Below are 27,117 nucleotides of genomic sequence, written 5' to 3'. Positions count from 1 at the left end.
ACTAAACAACTTTGGTCTAAGATAGTCTGTCAAAAGCAGGCTAATGAGAAATGTGTTGCACTTATGGGGGCAACTTACACAGTGCCATTTGCTTCAGGGCTTGATTCAGGTCTTAGCTCATAAATTGAAAATAGCCTTGCTTCAAGCCATAGGAGAAGACAATCAAAGTTTGTCCTAATAATTCCTATACTATCACCTTCAAAGATTAGTGTATGTGCACTGGTGCAAGCAGGGACATCTTCTTGCTAGCTCACTGTGGTGGCAACAGTGTAGGCATGTGCACTAGGAAGAGTCAAGCTCAAGTCAACAGCTATTGGGATAGGGTCAAAGAAAGTGGATTTTTAAGCCTTGGTTGGTAGCTTGCTAATTCTTGAGTGGGCCGAGACCTGCCTCAGTCTCTTGTGTAGTGGAAAAAGTCCCCGCAGTATGTGATACTGAGATCTGGTTTTGTCTTTAATGTTGTATAACACTGAACAGCTGGGAATCCATCAGTGTTTCGCCCTGGCCTTACACTATGAGTACATAAGAGCAGTGTAGGTTTTGGATAATCATCTGAATGGCACTGATCTACTTGGTCTGCCAGCTTTCTCATGCTTCTGTGCAACTGCAGACCTTGGAGAGGAGAGATTTAGTCTGTTATCTTGTCTCTGTCACATCATGTGGTGAGTGGTCAAAACAATTTCAACAGGCTTTATCATATCTGGGTTTTACTAACCATCTGCCTTCCTGTTGCCTTCCTTCCCAGCTGTTTTTGGGACAGTAAAAATGCCTCACATCTGCCAGACAGCAGATATTCTGAAAATTGTTCTGTAAAAATTATTCCATCTGCATTTCAGCAACATCTCTATATTTTTGTACCCCAGAAAGAGACAAAAGTCCTTAGTGAAGCTCTCCCTGAAATGGAAGAAGAGAACAAGCTCCTGAAGGAGAAGAATGCCTCAGTGATCAGAATGAAAGAACACTATGAGTGTGAAATAGCTTGTCTCAATAAGGTATGAATGAGAGTGACCCTCTGACCAGGACCTCTTCCTTTAATTACAGGGTCTCTGTTGTCAAGCAGTGACCTCTACCAGATGTCCATCTTTTCAGTCCTGGGTGAACAATGTGTTTGTGGTAGCAAACTCATGATTGCTATTCAGGAGCTGGGGATACAAGAAAGAACTTATTTTAGCTAATACCTATGCATGCTGTTCTTTGCATGTGGCTGGGTTATGTTGTAAAGAGGAAAGTTAAGAGAATCTTTGGCTTCTGGTAAACCTCTGCCTGTAATATCTTATCTTTTTGTACCTTCTTCCTCCTTAGAATAAAAAAAAGGAAATGGCAAAAAGATGCTTTCATATGCATCCAGTGAAACACTGCTATTAAAAAAAATGTATACAGTTTTGAAGCCTGTTGGTTTGCATGTATTCTGTGATTGGGAATAATGGTTTCTTTTCACAAGGCATGCTCCTATCTTACTTTTTATATGTGTACATATAAGTATTATGTTACATTTGTCTCACTGAGGAAATTGCTATAAAATAACTAAATGGGATTTATCTCCTCTTAACTGAGGAAAAGTAATAAATTTAATTTTGTTAAATCAAAAGATCACATAAAGCAGTGGGTGTTTTCTAACAACTTCATATTTCATGGTGAACCACAAACACTTCCTGAGGAAATGCTATTGCTGTGTAACTTCAAGTGATGCATAAACTAAAGGGTCATGATGTACAAAAGTCAAAGCAAAAAAGTAATGTTGCCATATTTAAAAAATCTGACAGAACAAATTATCACTAGTTCCTTTTAAAATGCATTGACAAGATTTGCTCAGTGCCTCAGCATAAGTTTAATTCAAGGTCTTGTTTGTAAAACAATTTATTTCAATATTTTATTTTGCTATCCTATATTACAGTGTGGTTGAAACAAGGATAGGTGCGTAAATAGACCATTCTTTTAAATGGTCCATTTCATGTATGTTCATCAGTTTCATGTATGGTCATCAATTTCATATAATACACTTTCCAATGAGTAATTTATTGAATTTCTGTGAATTTGCATCCTTCAAATTCATGTCATGAATGCAGGTAAGACTGGAAGGGGCCCTCTATGCCCTTTTAAATTTAGTTCCCTGCTATTGCGGGTTCATTGACTAGACATTTTTAAAAATTCTCTGAAATCAAACAATTTGTTCCTTAAACATACTTAACTCTACTTCTCCGTACTACTTTACTTCTGTTGGATGGCTGTTCTAGAGCTGCAACCCTTCTCTCATTAGATGCTTTCATCTGTTTCAATTGGGCTCAATTTATTCTGGCCAGATGATGTTAATTTGTTCTTCTGGTCGTAGTGTTGAGCAGACCAGCTTCACACAAGGATCTCCTCTCTATGTATCAGAACTGTCCTCTAGGGAAAATAATGACTCATGTCAGGGGCACTCACTCCCTAGAGCTACACAGAACAATTTTATTTTCACCAGAGGACAGTTTAGCTAAGCTGACCCAGCTCTTTTACTCTTTTAAAATACAACTATGACTATTATATATACATGTTTTTTTCATCTCATTTTCAGCTGCTTAATTCTCAGTTTGGTGAAGATTCTGCTACTTGTTTTACTGTAGGTACATTGACTTCTTTACTTTTGCTTTCATCCAACTTTGAGCTGGGCATTCAGGTACCCGAAGCATAGAGTCTGATCTCATCCTACTTTCATTTCTGCAGCATGAAAGTGATGTTACAATGCCATTAACAGTTTGCAACACTATGTCCCAATTTTATTAGCTGTCCTGTGGCAGTTCAAGTACAAGCCAAGATTTCAATTTAGTTTGTAACTTTGCTGCAGCATCATCTCAGTTGTTACTGAAGCACAGATTAAGAAAATCTAATGTATTTCCCCTGATAGGAAAATCTGTTAATCTGTTTGGTTTTTTGTTTTTTTTTTTAATGAAAGGCATAATTTTAAGTAGTGTTTAGCTTCATCCCATTTCTCATGGCTGTAAGGAAATTCACTTCCAGACTTCCGTCCAAGTTTAACACACTCTTGAGTTTAGATTAAGAGGCTTCTACATACATGGACCATTATTCCTTTTTGTACCTCTTAGAAGCAGGGTAGTTCTGGGTGCCTAGAAGCTGTCATTTCTCAGATTTGCTAATTAGACGGTACTAATCTCAGTTACATATTTTTACAAATTGATTAATTTTAATTTCAAATGTCTCATGATAATTTTATTAAGTTGTGTTTTAAAACTAGTGGAACAGCAATATCTTAATTTCTTCAATAACTTCACTTATTGATAGCAATTTGCTATTGACCTAATAGCAGCATTACAGATTTTTTTTTTCCCTCTATACTGAGCACTTCTCAGAATGTCTCTTGGGATCTTTCCACAAAGATTTTGATGTGGCTTTAGTATGACAGTAAACCAGTTCAGCTTTGTTTGTGTTCCAGTTTCCTATTTTATTTGAAATGATAAAATGGAGTCTCACTGTATTGCTTCCAAATGAAATTTTAAAAATCCTCACCGTATTTTTCTCTACTGTTAACCTTTTGAAAACCAAATTTTCTGATTTATGTGATTTTTTTTTTTTTTAATCTCCTAATGGGAGCTATAGAACCTTCTCATAAAACCAAAACCAAACCAAACAAATACACATTAAAAAATCCTGAAGAACTGTCCAAATAACTAACAAGGTTAAATCATTAAATGATTCGAGGAGGTTAGCTGGAAGAAAAGTACTCCTATATAGTGATACTTCTTCAAAAATTAAGAGAATCCTTAACATCTTATGTGAATACACATACTTAGTTCCAAAGGTGTGTTACCATTTGATAATGTCAGGTCAGCCATGATTAGTAGGATATGCTGTAGTGAAGGACTTTTAACAGAAGAAAGAGCCATTTAAAAAGTGGGCCCAGCAGATAACTGGGAAAATGGTATGTTGTGAAGGAAGCAGAACACTCAGTTATTTTTAAATTAGATCATCTGAAACACTTTCTTATTTTTTTTTAGTGTGGTCAAATATTAGAAGAGGTTGCCTGGAGAGAGCTGTGGCAGAGTTTTTCAGAAAAATAGAGTGAAAGCATTGCAAAACCAAGTAGAGTGAATAGAATACAAAGCAAATAGAGTAAAAGTGTAGTGTGTGTATTCCTAACTCCCTCTAGTGATAGACTGTAGAGACCACAGCTTCCTCTCAGATGGAGGGTTTACTGCAGTTCCAGTCAAAGAAATTTGTTCTTAGTGGAAAAAATGTTTCAGTCAGACTTTAATGTAGCTACAGTTTTAGACCATCTTTGAATAATGCTTTATGGTTGTGGGTTGGGTTCTTTTTATTGTTTTGACACCTGTCTTCATTTTCCCAAATCTGACTTGAACAGGGGAATGGTGTTTACAAATGAGATTTGCAGCTGTGATTTCCATAGGTAAATGTTATAGATCTAAGTAAAAGTACTGGCTCTTAAATGACATTGTCTCAAATTCATGAAAGTAGTGTAGGCACTTTGAAAATTTGGACCTCGTCATGAATTTATAGTTTATAATTTATTTATAACGGGGTTTATATCCAGTGTACGTAACTGAAGCAACTGCAAGTAAAGGGAAAACCCCACTAACTCTAATGTTTAGAGAGCACAAATTCTAACAATTTAAAAGGATTCTTTTTTCTTTTTTTCTTTTTTCCTTTTTTTTTCTCTATAGTGAATCTCTGTTAAGTAATTCTACTTTTTGACATTGCAGGCCCTTCTGAATGTGTTGGAAAAGCAGCACTCACCTGTTCTTGGAACTACTTCAGAAGAAGGTGACAGGAACAGCCTTGAGGACATGAGAACCCAACTTGAAGTTCCCAGACAGCAGGTGAGAACAGCTGATTTCATCCAGCATAGTTTTGCCCTCTCTCCCAAGAACTGTGCCTGGTAGACTTTCTATGTAGAGGTATTGAAAGGAAGAACCAGTTTAGCTTAGTCCCATTCAAATGGGGTGTCCTAAGATGCTGTCATCATAGCAGTGTCCATGAAGTGAAACCGAGTCCTTTTCAAGGACTCCTAGAGCAAGGACTTATGTTGGACTCAAAGCAGCAGAATGGCTCTCCTGATTCTTGGAGATAACCTGCCAGCTCTCTGCTAGGGGCTGAATTTAATCCACAGGAAGTGCTAAACTTCATGAGTTACTGATCGTGTCTTGTGCTCCTATTTTTCTGAGAAGCTTGATGTTTAATGATTTGCCTAAGAATCCTGGTCTTGGAAAACAAGAGTGTTGGCATTGCAATTTTACACAGTGTGAGGTGAAACATTTGCATCTGTAACCTGCATACCGATCACTAGAAAGAAGTGTGTTTGCTTTTTTTAATCTTTGATGTGAGCAATTCTAGTGCTTTGCTTACTCTTCTTCTTTCCGTATGAAAGAATGAGTTTAAAAACCTGATACTTTTCAGATAGTTTTATGTTTTTTGCCTGTCATCCTGGACAGTGTTAGGGTTAACATTATTGACACACAAATGGATGTGATCAAAATGGGAATTTTATTCAGTGGGAATAAAATACTTGTTTCTGTCACGTATGACAGCAGAGGCAGATTTTGCTTTTTAATGTAATGCTTGCCACATGCTGGAGGAAAAAGTCCTGCACTTGATCATACAGTAAAGAGTTATTTCTACATAATAAAATAGAATAAACCATTATTATTTTTTTTTTAGAATTCTCATGGGATATCCATTTTATGAATATCTTTTTTTCATTTTGTAAATCTGTACAGTGAGTCCAGACTTCCTCCTGTGCAAAATGAGCAGAAGGCTTTAACCATACAGAGGAGGGACTCTTGGGACAAATGGTGATGTGACAGTATCTCAACAGAGCTTGTCTGTCACCAGCCCATCCCTGGCTGTGACAGAAGAGATGAAGGCATTCATTCTTTGGGAGGTGTCCCTGACTTCCTCAGGGCAACAGCATGTATAGCAAAACTGACAAAGTGGTTCCCTTGCAACTTCAGCAGATCATACAGCTGGAGGAGGTGGGGTGGGACAGGATAGCAGAGGGGGAATTGGGAGAGAAAGAAAGGAGGAGAAAACCACGTAGAAGGACAGGGATACAAGAGATGTGTGTTTCTGCAAGCAACAGCCCTGCTGCAGAGGGTCAGGGGGTTCACGTGCCTCCTCAAGGGACAGGCTGTGTGGCCGAGTCCCTGTGCAACCACACCTAAAGCCTTTGTTCCTTTTACAGTGTTATTCAGGAAGAGGGGTATATCTATTGGGGGGACCATAGGGTCAGAAAAAACCCAACCCAAATGTTGCAAAAATTAGCTGCAACAGGCAACTCACAAAAATAATTTATAGAGCCCTGTGTGGACTTCTTTCTTCCTCGAGGTATTAACATTTCTTTAGTCCTCCTGTGAAGTCAAGGTGCTTCTGCCAGCAAAAAGAAGACTGGATGTGTGTGATGGGCAGGGCGTGAGCCAGACCATCAAGTTCTTTTGAAATAAAGTGGCAGCAGGCTTTAGTTATTAACCAAGAGCACATGAAAGGACTTCTGAGATTGTTGCCACCCCAAGTTGCTTTTGCTGTTATTTATCAGCAGAAGTTCCATAAATCTCCAGCTCCTTATGGTTGCCTGCTTGTTAGCTGAAGAATTAAGCCAGTCAGCTTAACACCAACTAATTTATGGATTTCTGATTTGCTTCTGAATTCATGTGCTTGCTGACTGTGCCTGGGGTAGTCAGATATTTTTTAATGGGATGAAGTGCTATGATTCCTGGTGACAAAAAAACCAGTTAAGCTGTTGCAACCTTCAGTATTTGAGAGGCAGCTTATCTTTGTGGAACAGGCTGAAACCTCTGTATTTCCATTTTGAATTATGTACATAACATTCCCTTCTGCTTCTGCAGTGGATCAGGTTGGTTCTTTGAGCTGTAGTTTGAAACAATTGGTAAGAAGTCCTATAATGCAGACAGGAGACACATGGGCCAATTATTTTTCCCACGTACAGTTTCTGACAACTGGGGCATGATAGCCTCCTCTGGGCTATTTTTCCTCACAGACAAGTTCTGAATTCTTTGGCAGTCCTAAGTAGTCCAAGTCTTCTGGTCATTAATATGTGACCATGGCTCTAAATGCTGTCACTTACTCCACACAATTAGTCCTTCAGGCCATGCCTTGGGTTAGACAGCTGGCACAGTGCCAAAGGTAAAGATGTAGGAAACTATGGAAAGGGAAAGCAAAAAAAAAAAAAAAAAAAAAGGCAAAGCAGGCTCAAAGCCAGGAGAGCTTAGGGTTAGGGTTAGTGGGCTATAAAAAGGCAGGATGTTACTTGATTATATGATTATACAGTGGCTTAAAGTTAGGTTGGGTAAGGTGGTAACGTTCTGTCAGACTATGCTAGAAGTCAGGCTTTTTGTGCTGTACCAGCACCTCCCATCTCCACCAGGATGCTGGCTGCTTGCATTTGAAATGCTGGGGGAAGCAAAACGTGCAAAACTTTCTTGAAGAGAAAACAGGAAAAAATGTTGGTAAACTGTTTGTCCTATTGTTTATTCCTTAAAGAGATCAGTATTTACTACCTTATTTATAATATTTAAAACTGATATGTACCAATCAACCTTTAAAATTTTAGGGATCTATGAATACTGAAGGTGTGGGCTGTTTCAATTGTAGGATGTCACTGGAAAATAGCCATTGTTTGTCATATTTTATTGGTCATGAAAAAGACAAGGGAAGCTTTTGATTGCAGGTTTGTAAAGAGTAGGGATCCCTAATGCACATCAGTGTTTAAAAAGCAACCAAACAACAAAGTAGATGAAAATTTCCATTGTGGCTCTTGGTCAGAATGATTGCAGGTACAAATATATAAAGAAGACTTCAGAAAGGAAAGAACTGATAGAGAAAGACTTAATGAAGAGAAAGAAGCATTGCAGAAAAGTAGGGAGAGATTACAGTCTCAACTGAATAAATTAAGCTCTCAGGTATGAGTCAGAAGAAAATTACCATTGCCAGCACATACGTATTTTATTTTTATTTTCTCACTTTCCACACAACCCAAGGCTTTTTGACTTCTATTAATTGACATTCTATTTCATATGAGGGCACCACCTGGCATGAAATCATTCTGAAGCAATGCAGTAAGAAGATGAGAAATGATTGGATATTACTTCCAAGTAGATGAACAGAGTACTTAGTGCAAAAACTCTTCAAATGCATCTTGAAATGGAGGGGAAAAGGGAACAAAAACCAAAAAACAAATCCAGAGGACTGTTGCTTGTTTCAATGGCACTTGATAGAAGAATTGTAACATCTAACCAACTTTTGAAATAGAAACTTTCTGTAATTAGTCCAAACCTCTACAGTGGAATTACACGGTAATGCTCTTGCTGAGGAGGAAAAATTCCATTCAAATTAGCTGAGCAACTGCTATAATAACTTGCTGGTGCCACCTCTGGGGTTTTTTTTCTCTCTTCACAGTAGTCTCAGTATTCTGTTCACTGACATTCAGGAACCTGTAGTAAAATCATGGCATGCAAAACTCAATCCCCATTTCGGGGTTTCCTGTCTTGACAAAATTGTGGAATTTTCTAAAAGAATGGATGATTACTGAAATGTTGTGTGGTGATATGTTGTCCTTCCCAATGTTGTTGTGAAATGGAAACTAGTATTGGCTTATTTGCAACAAACTGGCTTATTATTACTTCCATACCAATAAGGTCTTGCAATAGTATGAGGAAAGTGCTGTCAATTGCCTTTCACTTCCATCAGCTTCATTGGGAATGGAGAGCAGGCTGGGCATCCTGGTTACTGCTGCAGTAAGACCTCAGGTTGGCTCTGATTTTATATATGCCTGGGAGCATTTCATGCAGATGTAGAATAACAGTTCCAGAGGGAATGCCCCAAAAGAAGAAGGACATGGAGACTGAGTACAGAGGAAGGCCAGAAAGCAGGTCAGAGGCTAGAATTGCTCTACTATGGAGACAGGCTGAGAGAGTTGGGGTTGTTCATCCTGGAGAAGGGAAGGCTCTGATGAGATCTTAGACAACCTTCCTGAAGGGGCTACAGGAAAGCTGGGGAGGGACTTTTTACAAGGGCATGGAGTGATAGGACAAGGGAGAGCAGTTTTTAGATGAAAGAGGGTAGATTTAGATTAGATATTAGGAAGAATTTCTTTCCTGTGAGGGGGGTGAGAACCTGGCACAGGTCGCCTGGGGAAGTTGTGGCTGTCCCCACCCTGGACATGTTCAAGTCAAGGTTGGATGGGGCTTGGAGCACCCTGGTCTGCTGAGAGGTGGGCCTTAGGACTCTGGTATGGCACAAGTCAGCTTTTTAAAATAATTTGTTTAACCATGAAGAGTGTGAAGGGACTGAACGAGCAGCATTGTGACCTGTGCTGAGAGAGAAGTGTTTCTTCCCCATTGCTTTTTGAATTTTCTGTTGGTCATCATATCTTGCTATTAATGAATTTCTTCTTGCTTTTCTTATTTTTTTGACAGATGAAAGACTTCCTGGTACAGTCTGAGAGGCCCAGCTACCCACCTCCCCTCTACCTCTCACCACGTATTAATTATGGGAATTGTGGGTTGGTTCTGCACTATCAAGATCCTCAAGCACATGGAACATCTGGCAGGGCACATGAGCAGCAACACCACTCAGTAAGGTTCCTACCATCTTCCATTTCACAAGGCCACTGTTTTTTTTCTCAGCATGGTTTTCAGGAGAAAACATGATGTTATTACAGTGTCATCCTCACCAGTAACTAAATCCATTGTTTCCCAGTTCCACATCCATATTTTCTATTGGTTTTAGAATTAGTCCTAGGTCTGGAACAGCCTTCCTAATAGCTGTGATCTCTCTCTTCCCTTGCTGTCTGCATTAAAAGGCTGATTTTCTCTTCAGTAGTCATGTGCTTCCTTTCTGTTCCTCTGTCTTCAATAGTGAATTGCACTGTGATGTCATGTGCAAATCAAAGCATAACCAACAGAAATCTGCACTAAGTGGAAGAAATGCAGCAATTTAAATATATGTCTGATGATATATACTTTATTTATAAATGTGTATGTATTTTTAATTTAGTTTGGCAAATACTATTTGTCTATAATAGCACCAAGAAGAAAAAGGGAATTCCTTAACTTAAAAAATGAGGTTGGTTGATCGGACTCTTGCTGATTTCTTATTAATTTACTGCCATTAAACCCAACTGGGCTTACACGTTCATTAGGCTTTCTAGCTATGTAGTTACCCAAAGTCATAAATATGGGTCTGTTCTCAAGAGCGTAGTTCTGTGCTTTCAGTATAATGCTGTGGTCAGCATTCTTCTGGTTATTTCCGTCTATTCAGTCTAAGAAAGCTTGTGGCCTAAAATTTCTAATTTCTATATCTCACACTGGGTATTTCTTTTTCTGCCCCTGTTTTGGAAAATGTCTTTCATTCCTCACTTACAGTTTCTGTATTCAAAGCTGATATAACTATTCTGCCGTCAGTCAGTGTTGCTGCAGCTGGACTGCACAATCCCATGCTCCCTGTGTGCCTTCTGGGGTGGGCAGACAAGCTATCAGCAGGATTCACAATGCTGCTTTTAAACTGTAAGGACAAAATCACAGATGCTGTTACTTGTACCCAGTAGTATCTTTCCTCTGGTAAGCTGCTGTGAAATGGGATTACGTGAGGAATAAGGCTCTGATGAGGGCGAGACTCTTTGGCTGTGAATACTTTAGGAATGCAGTTTTCTCAAGGAAGCCTATGTACTGAAAAAAAATATATTAAAAAATCAGCAGAAGTGGAAGTTGAATCCAAGTGTGGCTAACACAATGGGAAATTTGTCTTTTTTACTGGGACACAACAAGGTCCTGTGTTCCTCAGCATGAAGAAGGATAGCTTTGCACTAGGGCATGTTATGGGAGGGAGGGTTAGCTATCTCAAGAAAAATACTGCTTCAAAGAGGATATTTTTTAAGTGCTTTGGGTTATCAATGCAGGCTGTGCATGTTCAGACCTGGTAAGAATTCATTTAAACATGGTCAATGTCATTTTAAGTACACAATATCTGTTTCTGACTATAAAGCTGTCACATATGGAAAGGTGCTTATTATTGGAGAAATGATGATTTTTTTGCAGAACACATACAAGGCTTTTAGGCTGTAGAAACCCATTGGAAAAGCTGTGGTCAAACAAGTAATTTCTGTGCTTCAGGAGTATGCTTATCTGCCTACTTATCAGAGTTGGAAGTATTGCAGAATGTTTTTCACTGCAATTTGGACACTGTCCCAGATTATTTTGGCTCTTCTCCCTGAACTTTCATCATCTGGGTTTCTAATTCTGCGAGGGATCACTGGGTTTACAACTTGGCCATTCCTGCTGGAGCATGGGGTCGGTTTGACTGGTTGCTTTGTAACTCCCGGTTTCCTTTTGAGTTTTCTTTGAAAGTCTTTGTCTGTGTGAGTGCAATGTTGCTGTTCTGAGCTTTTGATACCTCCCTGAGCAATTTGTTTGGAAATGAGGAAAGGTGTTAGAATTTAATGAGTGTCCCGAGTTAATGTATGTAATCTTGTGTATTTAGTCTGTGCTTTTCCTTTTCTGTTCTTTTTTATATCTTGCACCTTTTCCTTTTTATTTTGTTAGTAGAAGCATTTTGTTTAGTCTAATATAAAATGCACCTCTGGTTTCTGAAATTAATTCAAGTTTGTGTGGTGTAAATTCTTAAAAAGGAGGAGAGTGGATCAGAGAACAGAAAATTCAACAAACTTAAAAAAGCAATGCAAATAAGCTTATTTTGAGCCATCACTAGAACTCCCTGTGCTTAAAACAAAACAGTCTTGCTGTGTACCAAAGCCTATTTTTTTGCCCACAAGGATGGAATTAGTTAATAATTCCCATGGATGGTATGAACGTAAATGAACGTGCAACTACTTACAAGAGACTTAGCTAAAAGCAAAAGTACAAGACAGAAAATCACCTTTATCCTGGTCCAAACCAGGACAAGTAAGTTAGCTCATTTTTTTCCCCAACAGCATGTGAGAGTGATTACTGCTTTTTTACCTATGAGTTACAGCATACATAAAAATTAAATCTGTTTCGTGCATCTAGAGCTTCATCCTGCTATCTTTATTTAGGCAAAACTTCTTTTTAAGCCTTTGAGATTTCTTCCCTGCAAGTTGAAATCTAAGAGTCTTCTTGGGACTACTCAGGATTTTCTCAGAGCAATTTCTGCAAAACAAGAATTATTTTTCCAGTTTAAGTAATTTGAACCAGTAAATACCTGGAATTGGACAAGCTTGCATGTACTACTTACGCCAGATAGACATCTTAATACGACTTCAGTTTAAATGTCTGATCCCAAAATTGTTTTCTCTAGTAGTAATTTGCTACTCATTTACCATGGTGTGTGGTATAAACTATAATGTAATATTTCTTCCAGAATTTCCCTGGACAAAATTATGTTTACATGGTTGTAACCTTCTCAGTATTTTCTCTTGCAGGAAAGATGAAAGTTTTTCCCATCCCACAGTATTTTTAGGAAGCTATTTGAGAACAGCTCGTGTTATAGTAACACTAATGCTAACCTGTGGGGAAGGCAGGAGGGTAGAGAAATTTTTATAAATGGGTTAATTTTGTCACATGGACACACATTTTGTGTAACATGTTACAGTTGTTACACAAAATGTATTCACACTGAAACAGCTTCACCTGTCAGGTCAGTGTGTGCCAGGTTTCTCTGGGGTTTTTAGTACCAGGAATGGGATGCTTGGTAATATCTTCTGGTGCACTTTGTTCCTTATCCCTTTTAAAATCTGATTTGTTCCTGTTAATGTTGCTTTTGATTTGTGGGATCTAGAAAGGTTTATACCAATATTTCTAATGAGCAAACCTCCAAACCACGTCATAAAAAAGGAAGCAAGCTGAAGGACTCATTCAGTGGAAATACAAAGCTGAATAGATTTATTTGTAAACTGCTTTTGTAGGACTAATAAAATGCTTCACAGCATGATTATATTTTTATCCCATTACTGTTCTTTTGTTTGAAGTGTCTATGAAATCCATATTGCTGTAATAATGTTTTATTGTTCTGTACAGCCAGACTATCAGTGGTATGTTCCTGACCAGTTTCCGCCAGATGTGCAGCACAAGGCAAATGGTAAGACAACAGCTGTACAGAGCATATTTTAAATGTACTTTTTAAAAGTGAAGGCCTTTAAGAGATGCAGAGTAAGCTTTCCTTTTTATCTGTTGAGTGCTCACGTGACAGCTTTGCCTCAGAGAGCCGAGGTTGGTGTATGTGCAACACAGGTGAGGTTTCTAATGTAATACCATCTACATTACAGCTTTCAGCTCTGCTGCAATTCATAAAGTCTCTATTACACATTATAGGATTGCACATTTGCCTCATTAAACACCCAGTCGTAAAGAACAGATACCCTCAGAGTTGTCCATAGAGCTTCTGTCGCTCTAGCTAAATCTAAATTTAATTATGTGCCAAACCTGGGGCCGAGATGGGGCAGATTTTAGAAGACCTTGGGAACCCAGTATAGGCTTTAGAACACTGTTTCACCTAAAGGCGAATTGCCCATGGGTATTCTTGATCTGCTCCGGTAGTTCAAGGTCTGAAAATAAAATCATGTAATTGGATGAATGTAAGTAGTAGCCCAAGTGTCAGTGCAACCTATCTTTGGAAAACAGGGGGGCTATTTAATATTTGTACCTGGATTTGAAATCATGCCAAGTCCCTGTGTGTTTCAAAATACTCATTTCAGATCGCTTGGAAGTTAGATGCCAGAGAGCACAAGGAAGAAGGGACATTGTTCTGGGTGAGAATCTGCCCTTCTGGATCTTTTCCTTCAGAAACTCCTCTGAACTACTCCTTTTCTCTCAAAAGGTTGAGAATTATGGCACCTAAAGCTTTTGGGTTTTTTTCTGCTCATGTCTTGAGGCCCTTTGCAAGAGATACCATCTCAGATAATGATACACCTTCCTATGCTGCAGGAGGACCAGCAAAGTTTGCTGGTGTGCACTGCAGGAGTATGTGTTCTTTACATGTCTGCCATTCCGTGGTGTGAGTGGGTACCATATGGGGTGGCAGGGGCTCTTCACAAAAAGCTATTTGTAACATCTAGAAGAAAAGCATGGCTACAGAGCAACTGTTCCATTATTTATTGTCATCCACATTTGCACAGAAGAGGGTAGGGTGTGAACATAGCTTGCCAAAATGGAGGATGAGCTCCCTGTAATTGCATGGTGACTGCTCAGGGGGCTCTGATGTGGTTGTGGGGAAAGTTGTCCTGTGACTGCAAGAGGGGACAGGAGATTAATTTTGTAGTTCCTTCCACTTGAACTTAAAAAGTGATTTACTGCACCAGAGAATACAGGGAAGGTGTTTATCAAAGTAAATGAAACACATTCAATCAGCAACTGTGCCTGTGGTCCAGGGCAGTACACTTGCAAGATCTGAAGAAAAAGAGTTTACCCAATTTGATTATATGGCTCAACTTCTGGCTCATGTTTTGATCCACACTCTGGCCTTCTGCTACTGTTTCTTGTCCAGAACATCCAAATTCCTCCTTCTCAGTGGGACAGGGAGTAAGACACTTGAAGACTTTTCCCTTTCCTTTTGTATTCAGTCACCAATAGAATTCTCAGGAGGAATTCTCAAGAGCCCCATCTCAATGCTGTGTGAAATGTTTTATTTTAACATCTTCAGGGCTCTTTTTTTATCTTTGCTGATAAAAATAAGATTATTTTATTAGCCATTGGTCACAAAGAAGTCATAGAAGTCCAACTTCTATGGGCTTATGTAGTATTGTCTCCTATATTAAATTTGCATTTTTGTGTTTTGAGAAAGGTTTCAAAGGTAGAAACTCCAAGAATACATGATGAAAGTGTTCTGATGTTCCAATTTCTTCATTCTGTCTAGTAAAAGTGCTAATTACAGTGGTGGGTTTAAATGAGCTAGTATGTGAAGCAACATCCTGAATCTCATTTCTCATGCTTCATTTCCTCCTTAGGTGGTAAACTGCCCAATAAATCTTATCTTTTCTGAGATTGGGCATTATTACAGAAAAACAAAACAGCAATGCAGCAACTTCTAGCCATGAGGCAGTTTCATTTAGGAAGATTGATTTTCAGTAGATTGATGCACATTCATGTGCATTCACAGTGCAACAGGTACTAAAGGCGTGCCCATGGGTCAGGGTGGTTTTTGTGCCAAGATGCGCTGCAGGATGCTGCTGCCTGTCCTCTGTACATCTGCATGGCCATAGGGAGATGAGGGTTTAACCTGTTATCTCTCCTCTTGCTCTTCCAAGCTGCAATCTCTTCAAGAGCTCGGTTTTCCACACCACCACTGGGATCCAAACTGAACCCAAAAATATTCAGGAGGTAGTTTGTAAATAGGAGGATGTGGGCTGTATTCAGATTTATTGGTCTGATTTTAATAGCATTTTCTTCCCATTTGTATCCAGAAAGTTTGGTGTTGTTAAACTGCTTAAAAACTCAGATAACTCTGATACCAGAGTTCTGCTTGTCTGTAAACATAAGTATTTCTTCTCCATAACTTCCCAAACGTGTAATGCTCCAGCTGAAATCAGGCGGGGTGAAAAGGTGGGTAGGAATGTTTTATGTCCGGCCATACTGTCTTAAGTGGGCAGCAGTGGAGGTCAGGCTGCCAGGGAAAGACCGCTCCAGTAGTCCTCACCAGGCAACTGCTTGTCTCCACAGCAGGATTAGGGACAGTTGTCAGTGTTCCAGAAAAGTTAAGACATTTCTTTGAAGGTCATAATAAAGAGAAAAGGGCAATGTGGAAAAATAGGCAATGGGAGGCAGGTAGAGATTAAGGAAGAAGATGAGATGTGATGTCACTACACCAGCAATTTATTTCTAAGACAATAACTCTTCCTGCCCACATCTGGGCTGGACCCTCACCAGGTATGTTGCTGTGCAGAAAGCATTGTCCTAAACCGTGCTTAAATTGTTCCAGCTTACCCTTGTTGGACCAGCAATGCTGCCTTTGGAGGGACGTTGGTTACTTAGTCTCTCCATGCTCTGTCACTCACCATTCCTGGAACTGGTTTCTCATCTTTTTGTTCTTGGTTGTGGGTTGATGGGGTTTTGGTTTGGTTTTTTTGTTGTTGTTGTTCTTTTTGTACTTTTTGTTCAATTTTTTGTTGTTTGGTTGCATTTTGCTTATTTGCTTTTGGGTTTGGGTTTTGCTTGTGTTGGGTTTTTAAATTTTTTTTCTTTATAAGGAGCAAGGCAGAAAGATTACCAGCAAGTGTTCTATTTGGCAAGCAGTGTTGACTTCCTTCCTTATCCAACTGTGCAAAATTGAAAAGACAGTTGAAAAAAAAATGGACTTTTGGAGATTTTCCCTGAACCCAGCTTTTTAATGAAAAATTCTCTGGAAAGAGATTTATTGCTCAAAGCCTCCTCAGAGCAAGAATCCGTTTGCATGCTAGAACTGCTGGCATGTGTTGCCGTTTTCACTTCCAAAATTAATCTTACTGTATGTTTTCTTGGCAGAAGGATTCTTTTTATAGATACTTAAGAACACCAGTTGCCCCTTCAGAACATCAGATATAATAACTACTGGATTTTTTTGACCTAAACTGTACAGTTCTGTTTTGGATCCAGTTACACCAGGTACACGGAGAAGCCAAAACATAGCCCTTCACCTTCCTTTCAGTTCAAGGGGTATCTCTGGAGGCTTGTGGGGGAGCAGTTGGTCACCACCTCATCATGGCATACCTAGGGAAAGCAGAAATCAGCATGCAAAGCCCTAAGGGTACCCATATGAGCACATGAAGAAGCATTACTTTCATTAGAATCATGCTTACTTTCATTAGAATATCATCTCTTGTTCCCTTCCACACTCTGCTGTTTTCTAGATTTTTGCCCTCAAGGTACCTATTTTGCTCCTAATGTTGTTATAATTACAGCTAATTGGAAGAAGAGGCGGGAGAAGTGTGGGTTTTTTCACTGAAAATAATGACATATGTAGGAGAGGGGGTGAAAAATGAAAAACTGAAAAATGGATTTGTGGAGGTCTTCAATGAAAACCAGACAGGAAAAAAGTAAATTAAGTGACATCTTAATTTTCCTGGAGAAAATCCCAGGCCCTAAATATTTTTGGTATTAGCCTATCCTCAGTGCATACATTACACTAGAAACTATGAGAGCTCTCAACTAGATAAGAGCAACTTAATTAACAGTTTTCCATCCCCATTGGGAATGAATCTGTGATTATTTTCAGGATTTTTACTGATACAGCTTTATTTCTGCTGTGTAACAAGAAGACCGTTAGCATACCTGTAATTTCTAACTCTAGAATGTGAGAAGTTGCCTTTTTTTACAAAGGTATTGTTTTTAAAAGTCAGCTTGATCAAACGATTACAGAATGTCTTGTAGTTTGTCAGACTACCAGGCAGAAAATTCTCAAGTGAAGAGGAACAGAATATGTGATTTAATCAGCTGCATGATTTGGTAGCTTTATTTCTATGGAGTAATGTACCACGATTTGTCAGTCAGTACCAGTTAGACTTTAAATGGCATCAGATAATGGATTTTTTTATTCCTTTTGTGAATGAAATATGGAAGAATCAAAGCATTTAAGGGAACTTGCCTGAAAGGGGAAGTTGCTGACGGTCTTTAGGTGAGGAATAACATGCTAACTGTTCTCATTACAACATTCCCTTTCCTGGTGACTTGATGAAGCATCCATCTGCTGTCTGTAAATATCTCTGTTTCCTCATTTCCCAAAAGATTTGCTAAACCATTAGTGTCTCTCCCAGGTGAGAGACACTCTTTCAGTTGTCAGAACTACATGTTATAACATGGACACTCTTCAATTTTGGGAACTAGATGATGTATCATGTTTGCTTTTCTTCTCTGGCAGACAGTGCCTTCAGTACTGTGGTATCTGCTGTTTTGCTTCAGCTAGGCAAGAACTTTAGGAACCAAAAGCATCTTGGTGACCTCAGTGTGTCCCAGTGGGACTTGGGACTGGGAAAAACCAAAAATAATTGAAGGACATTCCCACTGTATAGCTGCCTGGGGTGTTTGAATGTCTATGTCCTCTCATTTTTTTTTCTTTTCACTTTCTATTGTTATATAAATGCTGACAATTGATGTGAAGTTTGGAAGCACATTTCATCTTAGAAAAGTTTTGTTCCACTCTTTTTGCTGCTAACGGGAGTCTATTTTCATGAAATTAAACGAACATGCAAGTATTTTTTTTTTTTTTTTTTTTTTTTTTTTTTTGCACAAAGAACCAGTCTGCTAACTGTTATTCTTCTTGCTTTCTATGAACAATAACATGAATTTTAATTCTGATACTATCTGCAAGGAAAAGGTGTGAATCAGTGATTCATGGTACTGCTGCTTACTACAAATGTGGACTTTCTGGATCAATTTTGTTTTTTTTTTAAATTCATTTGGATATCATCAGCACTGTGGGTTTGGAAGTGAATGATGAGGTTACTGTGTAGCAGCTGCAGAGCAGTTCTCCAAGGTGAATTCAAAATCCTGCTGGAAATACTTTGCTCTTAATGTTTCTATTGTAAGTGAAATACTGCATATGCTTGTGTGCTACTAGCAATACATTACAGCATTTCCAGAATTTTTTTGAAACTTCAGGAAGGAAGTATGTGTTACTTTGGCCATAGTATATCTCCTTTCTTCAGTTCTATTTTGTTTTTTCCTAGCTTGAGCGAGTTACTATCAAACTCATCTTTGAACCACAGACACCTATTTAGTTGTAGGTACTGCTGCCTAATTCTTCCCTCTGTCATATTTATCTAATCTCTTGGGTGCACCTAATGCTGATGTACACCTGTAAGCACTGCTGGATGTCAGCTGTTCTTCTTAGAGGATTAGAAAAATTTTACCTGGGGCCTTTAGGTTATTAGCCCCTATGGTTTGATCCGTATCAATAATCAGGACTAGATTAAAGTCAAGAGGGAGAGACTTCTAGTGCACTGTATGATATTCCTACTCTCTTTTGCTTCTTCACACTTACTAGTGCACAGTATTGGCTTGGGTGTGTGTATTACCAAATAGAGGGAAATTAATCATAAGAGCATTCTTTCTCAATGTCAAGATAATTTATACCGATTCACTTTCACAGATTTGTCCTCAGAAAAGGGAGCCCATTGCTGACAGCCCCATGACCTGGAGAAATGTAGAACAAAGGCTGCAAGCTAGTCTTGCAACTTTATTATTCTGTTTTGTTCTGAGTTTGAGGTTTTTTTATGGCCCTAGCTTCTTATCTCTTCAGTGCATGTTACTTATGTCTGGTGAAATCCCTGTAAGGACAATAGAAAAGCAGATCATACATGCTGTTGATCCTCATGATCCAGTTAAATTCTGCTAGGAAGCATTATCGTCCTTTGTTTTGAAGATGCTGTTTGTGCTGCCTATGACAATCTGTTAACAAGCCTTTTGAGAAAAGATGAAGCTATTGCTGGGGATGCAGAGACAGTCACATCTGGTCTGAATTCAAGAGCTTAGAAACCTAAATTTTTTTTGAGAATTATATTCTTTTTTCTTTTATTCCAAGTAATGATTTGTTGAATTCTGTCCTCTTTTTCTTGGTTTTTTGGTAAAAAGGAAATCTGCTTCACTGTTTTAACACATTAATGTAACTATAAGCAGGGCACCACTGAAACCAGTTCAGGGAGAGGCCCTTACTAGCCTTTATTAGTAAACACCAGCTATCCTTTTGTTTTGCCTCCAGAATGGTATGAAAAATCTAATCACAGGTTTCTTTCTGTGTGTGTCTATTTTTATCAGAAGAATTTTAATTGAAATATTTAATGGGTTCAACTCCTTAGTGAAAATGGCTGTTTCCAAATTATTCTTGTAATGAATCTGAACATCATCATGTAACCTCTCACCTGGCTTTTAAAATGAAATTGTATTTAGATCATTAATTTTTTCCAGAAAATTATGATAAACAGATGTTCAGCAAACATTACTTGATAATCTACTTGCAAGATTCTCTCTTCACTTGAGGCTTTTAAGATAGCAGCTCTTGGGAGACAGGTACCTGCACCTGCTAGGATCCCACCTGAAAGAAGGAACTGAGATTTTTGCACCATAAGGCCACATGAAACCTCCTTTGTGCTTTTGTCATAGCTCAGAGTAGTTAAAGTTCCCAAGCAATCAGCTTTTTGAACTGTGCAAAAACAGAGTCATCAGTCACAAGATCTTCCTGCCTGTGTTGTTTCTGTTTTTAGAACAGGTTCTAAAAGCCCATTCCCACCAATATACAAAGGCCTGTGCATTAAAATCGTAACCTTACAGATTAAACATGCTCAGTATTTGATTTTGGGCACAATAAGGAACAGTTCATGGGAAAGGATTTTTCTGCTGTTACATTTTACAGCAATGCTGCTTTTGCTTACACTGAACAAAGAAATGACGCTCATAGCTTACAATGCGGACTCAGGAAGAACCCGAGCAAAGCTCTTAGTGAACACACCTCGGGGTAGAAATTGCTTTTCCATGAATGACTGGAAATTAGACTTTGACTGCAATATTAGCTACAGAATAGTCTCCCAAGTCTCTGTTAGAAACGAGTTTTTTATTTCTGTGTGAATTTGGAGCTGGCTTGCAGACTCTGTAGCACCCGATAGCTTAACCAGCAAACAATACGACCACACTACTCCTGATTAGTGATTTGGTTAATAAGGGTGAGATCATGGAAAATGCTAATGCAGTGCCTTCGGAAAATCCAATTATAATGTAACCTAATTCAATGCAAGCTCTCAGCAGGTGACCAGTGCTGTGGGCAAAGCACCCCATACTCAAAGATGCCGTGAAGCCTTCAAACAGACGAGCTTCTGTGTGGTTGGTGTGGGAGGCAACAAACCCGTCTTATTCATTTCCACTGTTTTCCCCAACTAACTGCAAAGGTTTGTGCCTTCCATTTGTGGTGCTTAACTCATTATATGACAACTTGTACAAACATTATCTGATCCAAGCAAATGATTCAATGCAGGCCATTCACAGAAGAAAGTAATTTGCAGGTTTTTTTTTTCTTTTCTTCTTTTCCTCCTATGTTTGGGCTATCTTTTGTCTGTTTAGTCACAAGCTTTTAATGTTTGGCTGGCTTGGGCACAAGACTTGAAACCTTGACTCACACAGATCCTAATCAAGCTACATGTGGGTTAATCCTTGTATTACACAATAGATAAGGCGTATCTTTTAAAATGTATATAAAATGCTCGTGAAGTGGATTTTCCTCTTGATTTTCCTGTCATGTTGTATGTTTCCCAACTGCAGGTGCTGTCATCTGCTTGAATTAGCATTGTCAGACTGAAATACTCGCAAAGGACATGTTTTCTGCAGCAACCCAGGGAAGTTTGTGGGGGTGAGTTATTTTAGTTAAGATCAACCATAGTTCTCATAACAGGTATTTCTTCTTTCTTAAACTTTGTCAAAACTGAGCTTCAGCACTCCTAATTTTTCCTATGGCCTTTTAAAAAACTGGCATTTCCTAATCTTTGTTATACATTTTATTTTCTGAACGCTTTCCAAATTTTCCTTCTGATTCTCTCTTTTTTTTTTAAATATTTTTGTGTATCATTGGTGAATGGACCAATTTCACAGTAAGGGCGAATGTGTTTGTGAAAGGTCTTTATTTTTTTAAATTCCTTCTCCAGAGGAAGTGCTCAGGAGGAGCTGTTCATACACAGAATAACCTTCTTTCCCTACTGGACCATGCACTTATTGGAATACCTGTAACAGCAGTAATAAGCTACACTTGTCATTTTTGTTCCACTTATTTCCTCTCTTACGGTGGTTTGGGACACCTAGACAAGCATATAGTGTTTTTTTTTTTTTTTCCAAAACTTTTCAGCAGTTTAAGGAGATGAGTGCACTTGCCAAGCAGAAAGACCTATGTGCCCTGTGTCCGTGCTGGCCGGTTGGCCCTCCACATGAGATGTGTCAGAAACACTTGACTTGTATCCCTGTGTAACTGTGGTACAGGAACTCAACTACCGTACTAAAAATGATTACAAGGTGGTGAACTTTTATGAGTATGATAAGGAACTGTCTCATAATGAAGCTGATTACTTGGATACTTACTTTTAACACCCAAGTTAAAATGATGGGAGGGATCCAGGCACAGGTTGCGATCTAATAGACGCAAAACTTGATTAAGTAACAGATTCTGGAGAACATTCTAGGTATGTTTTGGCATGGGTTTCTGTAGGCTTTTCCTATAAACCAAACTTTTTCTGTTTGGTTGCTGTGTTACATATGAACAGATTGTCAAAAAACTTTCATTTCTGTGAATGAGAACAAGTCTTCACATATTTAATGAAATTTAGTTAAATTATTTGCTTACAATACTACTCAAAATTAATTTCAGCACAGTATCCTTGATTCACTAAATGATATTTTGATTGCTTTAACAATAATTATCCAACATTAAAATAGGAGGACTTCGGAATTCATGGAGTCATTAACACAAATAAGGGACTGATTAGCTTGGGGTCTCTGGGGAATTCTTTTTTCCTTTTTTTTTTTTTTAAGTGGAGGTAGCAGGTTCAAGACCAGCATTTTTCTGGCAAAGTTTTTTGGTTTGATTCCACTGACAAAGAATGCCATTTGACAGTCCTTTGAGAGGAATTGATGTGTTGCTCACCACAATCTAAAGTGTTACATTGCTAAATATAATCTTATAAATTATGGTAAGAACACATCATCAAGGAAAATATTTGCTTCTGAGATGAAAAAAATTGTTTAAATAGTAGAACTAGAAATGCATGGTGAATGCTGTGGGTATACTCTCTGATTATGGTTTCTTACACCCTAAGGCTTCCACTTCATTAGCTCCCCATCATTCTCCCAACAACCTACCAATCATTGCTTTGCCAGCTTTCCACTTTTCATTACATGTTTTGGGGGGCTCAGGATTACAAGATGCTCAGAATTTCTGTTCTGCATTTTCTTCTCCCTCTCTGTAGTCTAGAATAGAATTTTAAAAAGCTGGTGTTGTATGATTGTACCTCTAGGTCAAGCAAAGTGCAGCTGCTCAACTCCCTCTTTTTTTCCCCTATAGTAGACTGGGAATACAACCTTACCCTAGTGAGCTGACAATTCCTACGAACTCTATGAACTGGTCTAACAATGCTCCCTCACATTGACAGTAGCAACAGGAGATATTACTTTAATCCCTGTTAAAATTCCCCCATGGTCAAGAATTAGTGAGGGTGGGGATATCAAAAGGGGACTTGGAGCCTCCAGTGATGTACTTGTTCTAGAAGGGAAGGGAACTTGCTAAAACCAGGTTTGAGAAGTAAATATCGCATTACAGTTAGCTAAAAGCAGGCTTGAGTCTGACCAGTAGTGCCAGCTCACAGAGGTTTTTCCTAATCCTTAATATTGACAATTAAAAAGGCTGTGTGTGATGTTGTTGTCTCAGTGTTCGTGACTTCTGAATAGACATCTGACTTCCCTGAGTATCAGGGTCTGAGAGCTATGGCTGCTTTTGTTTCTGTCTGATAAATTGGTAACCTGTGACTTTGAAAAACTGCTAAGAAAAAAGCTGCAAAACCAGAAAACCTCAGCACCAAGTCCAAGCCACCGTTTTACAGGCCAACTTCTGTGAACAGCAGTTCTGCATTACGAGATACCTGTTGAGCAACTGAAAAAAAAATCCCCAGAAGAAAAAAGCAATTAATTTGAATGTGCTGTTAATTTAATAGTATTCCCATGGGGAGCTGTAGACAGTGCTACTATTCACAAGCTTACCATAACTTCCTACTGTTCCACAGATGCTTGTGACAGGCTCTGCTTTTCATGCTTGTTCCTCTGAAGTCCATTACTTTTGAGTCACATCAAACCATCTTATTTGTATTTTTTTTTGTAGAAAGTAAAATTCCTACTGGAAGAGAAGTTATAAACATGGTGCTGTCCTGATAGGAAACTTTTCCAAATAACTGAATGCTTATTAATAGAAGTGTTCACTTTGAATGCAAACATGGGAAAGGTAAACAAAAAAACCTCTGAGTAGTACTGGGGAGGGGTAGGGGGGGCACAGGGGTGGGGGAAGATATTAATAAGGAAGAAATATCTCTTTATGAGTTTCGTGTTTGTTCTGATTCATTCAACCTATTTTGTTTAGTTTCTGTATGTAAACACCCTGACTGTTTATGGTCAGTATTTCATTTTGTTTTAGAACAGCTTAATTTTAGGAACACTTGTAAGCCTTTCTTAAATGATCCAGACATTGCCCTTTGATTTAGGTATGCTAGCAGGGCGTAACACAGACACGATGTTTAGACAATGTCGTTCATCTTGGTCAGGTGTTCTCAAAAATATCACTTTCAGTTGCAGGCACATAATCTCCATTAAATTCTTCAGACTTCCTTAAGATCCTACAGATTATTCTCTGAAATTGTGCAGACTTTTTAGCTCTTGAAGTCCCCAGAAACCCAGGGGGACTCTGCAAAGCCAGACTGATTCTGGCTTTGCTAAACTGCATGGGTTTTCCTTGCTCTATAGGAAAAATAGGATTAGATAACTCAGGTTCCTCCAGGTCTGTCCAAATGTGCTACACCTATGTATATACATATATACATAACCCTCTTTCAAAGCTTGTGATTGGGAAAATGAGTGGCATCTAAGATGTGTATTTCCTACTTGGCTTTAAAATGCTGTTTCCTTTTCTCCTTGCTGAGCCAACACTCAAAAATCTTAGAAAGCAACCCTGTACCCTTGAAAGACCTGTCCTTTTAGCAACACCAGAGATAGTGCCAGGTAGGGGCTGTCATTTTTTTAGGCCTTGTTGCTGGGACAATGGGGAGCTCCAACCATTGGTTATATGCAAAGGCATTGAATGACTTTGCCCCCTGTGCCTGTGTTGGCCGATTAGCATATGCTCTGTATACAATGTGATGGAGGGCTTTCCACTCTCAGGGGGCCCCTGTTTGCCACAGGGACCTCCTTTTTCAGCTTTGTGTTCTGATTATCCCCAGTAACATTAGCAAAAGAGGAAGGAAAGAAGAAGAGCTACCCGTGGACCCTGGGAAAAAAAATGGATTCCAGTAAAAAATCTGGGGCTTGTGAAGTTTTTGTCTGCATGTTTGTATTCAGTGTAAGAGTTTTTTAAGCAGTGATCTTAATAGCATTCCTCAGAGCCTTCCAGCACAGCAGATCGTGGTGTTTACAGGCAATACTGGTTCTGTGTGGCAGGGTGGTAGAAGAAACTGGAGTTGGGAAATATTTCATTGGCTGCTGTGAAAAAACTTAAAGCTGGTGCTGAGAAAAATAATTATTTTTCAAGCAAACAATTCAATTTGGAATAGAAATACCCCAAAAGTACTTCCAGACCCTTAGTGCAGGGTACTCTTATCACTCTGACTCTGTCATTTGGTTGCTGTCCTACTGTCCTCCAGCTGGTGTCATAAAAATGAGAGGAAAGATTAAATAAATGTCAATTCCTCCTTGGCCCTTACGACTTCAGGAGTAAGTTCATCTGCACAGACATCTTGAGGCAATCTCTCCCATGGGCTTTTCTGAGGACCACACACAGACTTCAGTTCTTGCATTTTTCTGTTAATTGCCCATCTTCTAACATGCCATCCCTGCACTTATTAAGAGTCGCAAACAACTTCTTCTGAATAGCTTTGCTGTGCTTAGCTGCAAGGAAATTGTAAATAAAAAGTGTCTCTCTTGTGCCTTTTGCTCCTCACAATATGAATGTTCTTGAAAAGAGAGACTAACTAGCTGGGTGCGTTGACTGCACATACGTATCTGAGGCTGTGCGCAGGCCGGTCACATAACCATGGGAATTCTGCTATCCTGCCCAGTTCCTGGAGGCTCCTGCCAAAGAGAGCACAGCTAGGGCTTCTGAAGGCAAACAAGTTCCCATATTCTGTATTTTTTGGTCAGAGACAAATTTCTTCTGCTGAATAAGATGTTTGGTATAATTGGGTATTGCTTTGCATAATTGTGTTCTGTATCATTTTGATCTTGTGTGGTTTTAAATTTTGCTTTCCTGGACAATGCCATTTGTTACAATTAACTTTTAATCTTCTGCTTTGGTCTTGATCATCTATTTACTTGAGATGGGAAGCAATTATATGTCTTTAAAACAGATGTCCTACGTAGCCTTGGCAAAATATCTTTAAAAGGTTCCAGTGTTTAATAAGAGAGGATTAAACACTATGGTAGCATCCCAAAGTGCAAACTTGGGAACTTTGTAGTTCTTTTGCTGTGCTTCTCTCCTGTCGATGCAGCCAGATACAGTAGCTGGAGAAGATGCCCTTGATGATCTTTTATAAAGCTCTTTCCAACCAAAACGATTTTATGGATGCTTTGAGCTCTTGGGAAAGCCCACCAGATGGAGCTCTTGTTTGAGGAATGGAGCTCTGCAGGATCCGCAGAAGCTGAGAAAGTAAGACATAGACCTTGTTTTTATTGGGTTGTTTCACATAACAGGGTTGAATTGAGTAAGCTGGCTTCCCAAGTGCTTGCTTTTAAAGGGGAACGTTAAATACTAAGGATGCAGAAAAAAGAAATGTATTTTTGCAGCTTGAAGCTTTTATTGACTTTCTAATTTTCTTGTTGCTGACTTGCTTTGCAGAACTCTTCTGGCAGTCATTCCCTCAAATTTTTCCATCCGTTGGTGTGCTTCCTGTATTTCATTATAATAATTACACCCCTTAGCAATTGTATTAAACCCATAAAAAATCAAAGCACCAGAAAACTTGCTTAATGGTTTAGAGGGAAAAAAATATACTACTGGGTGTGAGAAGGAAAAGTATTTAGCCTTAAACTTGATTACCTAAAGACAGATAATAAAATTTTGTAGTGTGGCAAAGAAAGCAGGATTAGGCATGTCTCAATCTGTAAAGTTTTCTGAAAGATGTCATCTGTGAATTCAGAGGTCCACCTACATAGCAGTGCCACTAGGACCATGCTTGTTTGGTATGCACATCACCTCTCAGATTTGTGCCTCAAAAGCTTTTAAAACACATTTTTAGAAGCACATTTGTTATTTATTTAATCAAACAACTACACTAATACATCAGAGAGCAATGCAAGTACTCTGGCTATGAGGACATTATGGTTATCTTGAACGTGGGTAGTATGCTTGATGGCCTGGGGATGGCCTGGGGGAAATATACAGCTGAATTTTACTCACTTGCTATTGGATTTGTTTTAAGGTCCA

The 27,117-nt window shown here is 38.9% G+C and overlaps 1 protein-coding gene across 1 annotated transcript in view; it reads left to right on the top strand.

Annotated features, from left to right (window-relative positions):
• TNIP3 (TNFAIP3 interacting protein 3) overlaps positions 1–27,117 on the top strand; it is a 45,757-nt gene that overhangs the window by 16,917 nt on the left and 1,723 nt on the right. The window contains exons 3-7 of the mRNA XM_030450881.1: positions 864–992; positions 4,713–4,829; positions 9,441–9,599; positions 13,017–13,077; positions 21,216–21,303. Coding sequence (XP_030306741.1) covers positions 864–992; positions 4,713–4,829; positions 9,441–9,599; positions 13,017–13,077; positions 21,216–21,238 — 489 coding nt within the window. The 3' untranslated portion in view covers positions 21,239–21,303. The remainder of the gene's footprint in view (positions 1–863; positions 993–4,712; positions 4,830–9,440; positions 9,600–13,016; positions 13,078–21,215; positions 21,304–27,117) is intronic.

This window comes from Calypte anna, chromosome 4B (genome assembly GCF_003957555.1).
Source record: "Calypte anna isolate BGI_N300 chromosome 4B, bCalAnn1_v1.p, whole genome shotgun sequence".
In the NCBI taxonomy this organism is placed as follows: Eukaryota; Metazoa; Chordata; class Aves; order Apodiformes; family Trochilidae; genus Calypte; species Calypte anna.
Note: the sequence above shows the minus strand (reverse complement) of the source record. Positions and strands in the feature narration are given on the sequence as shown.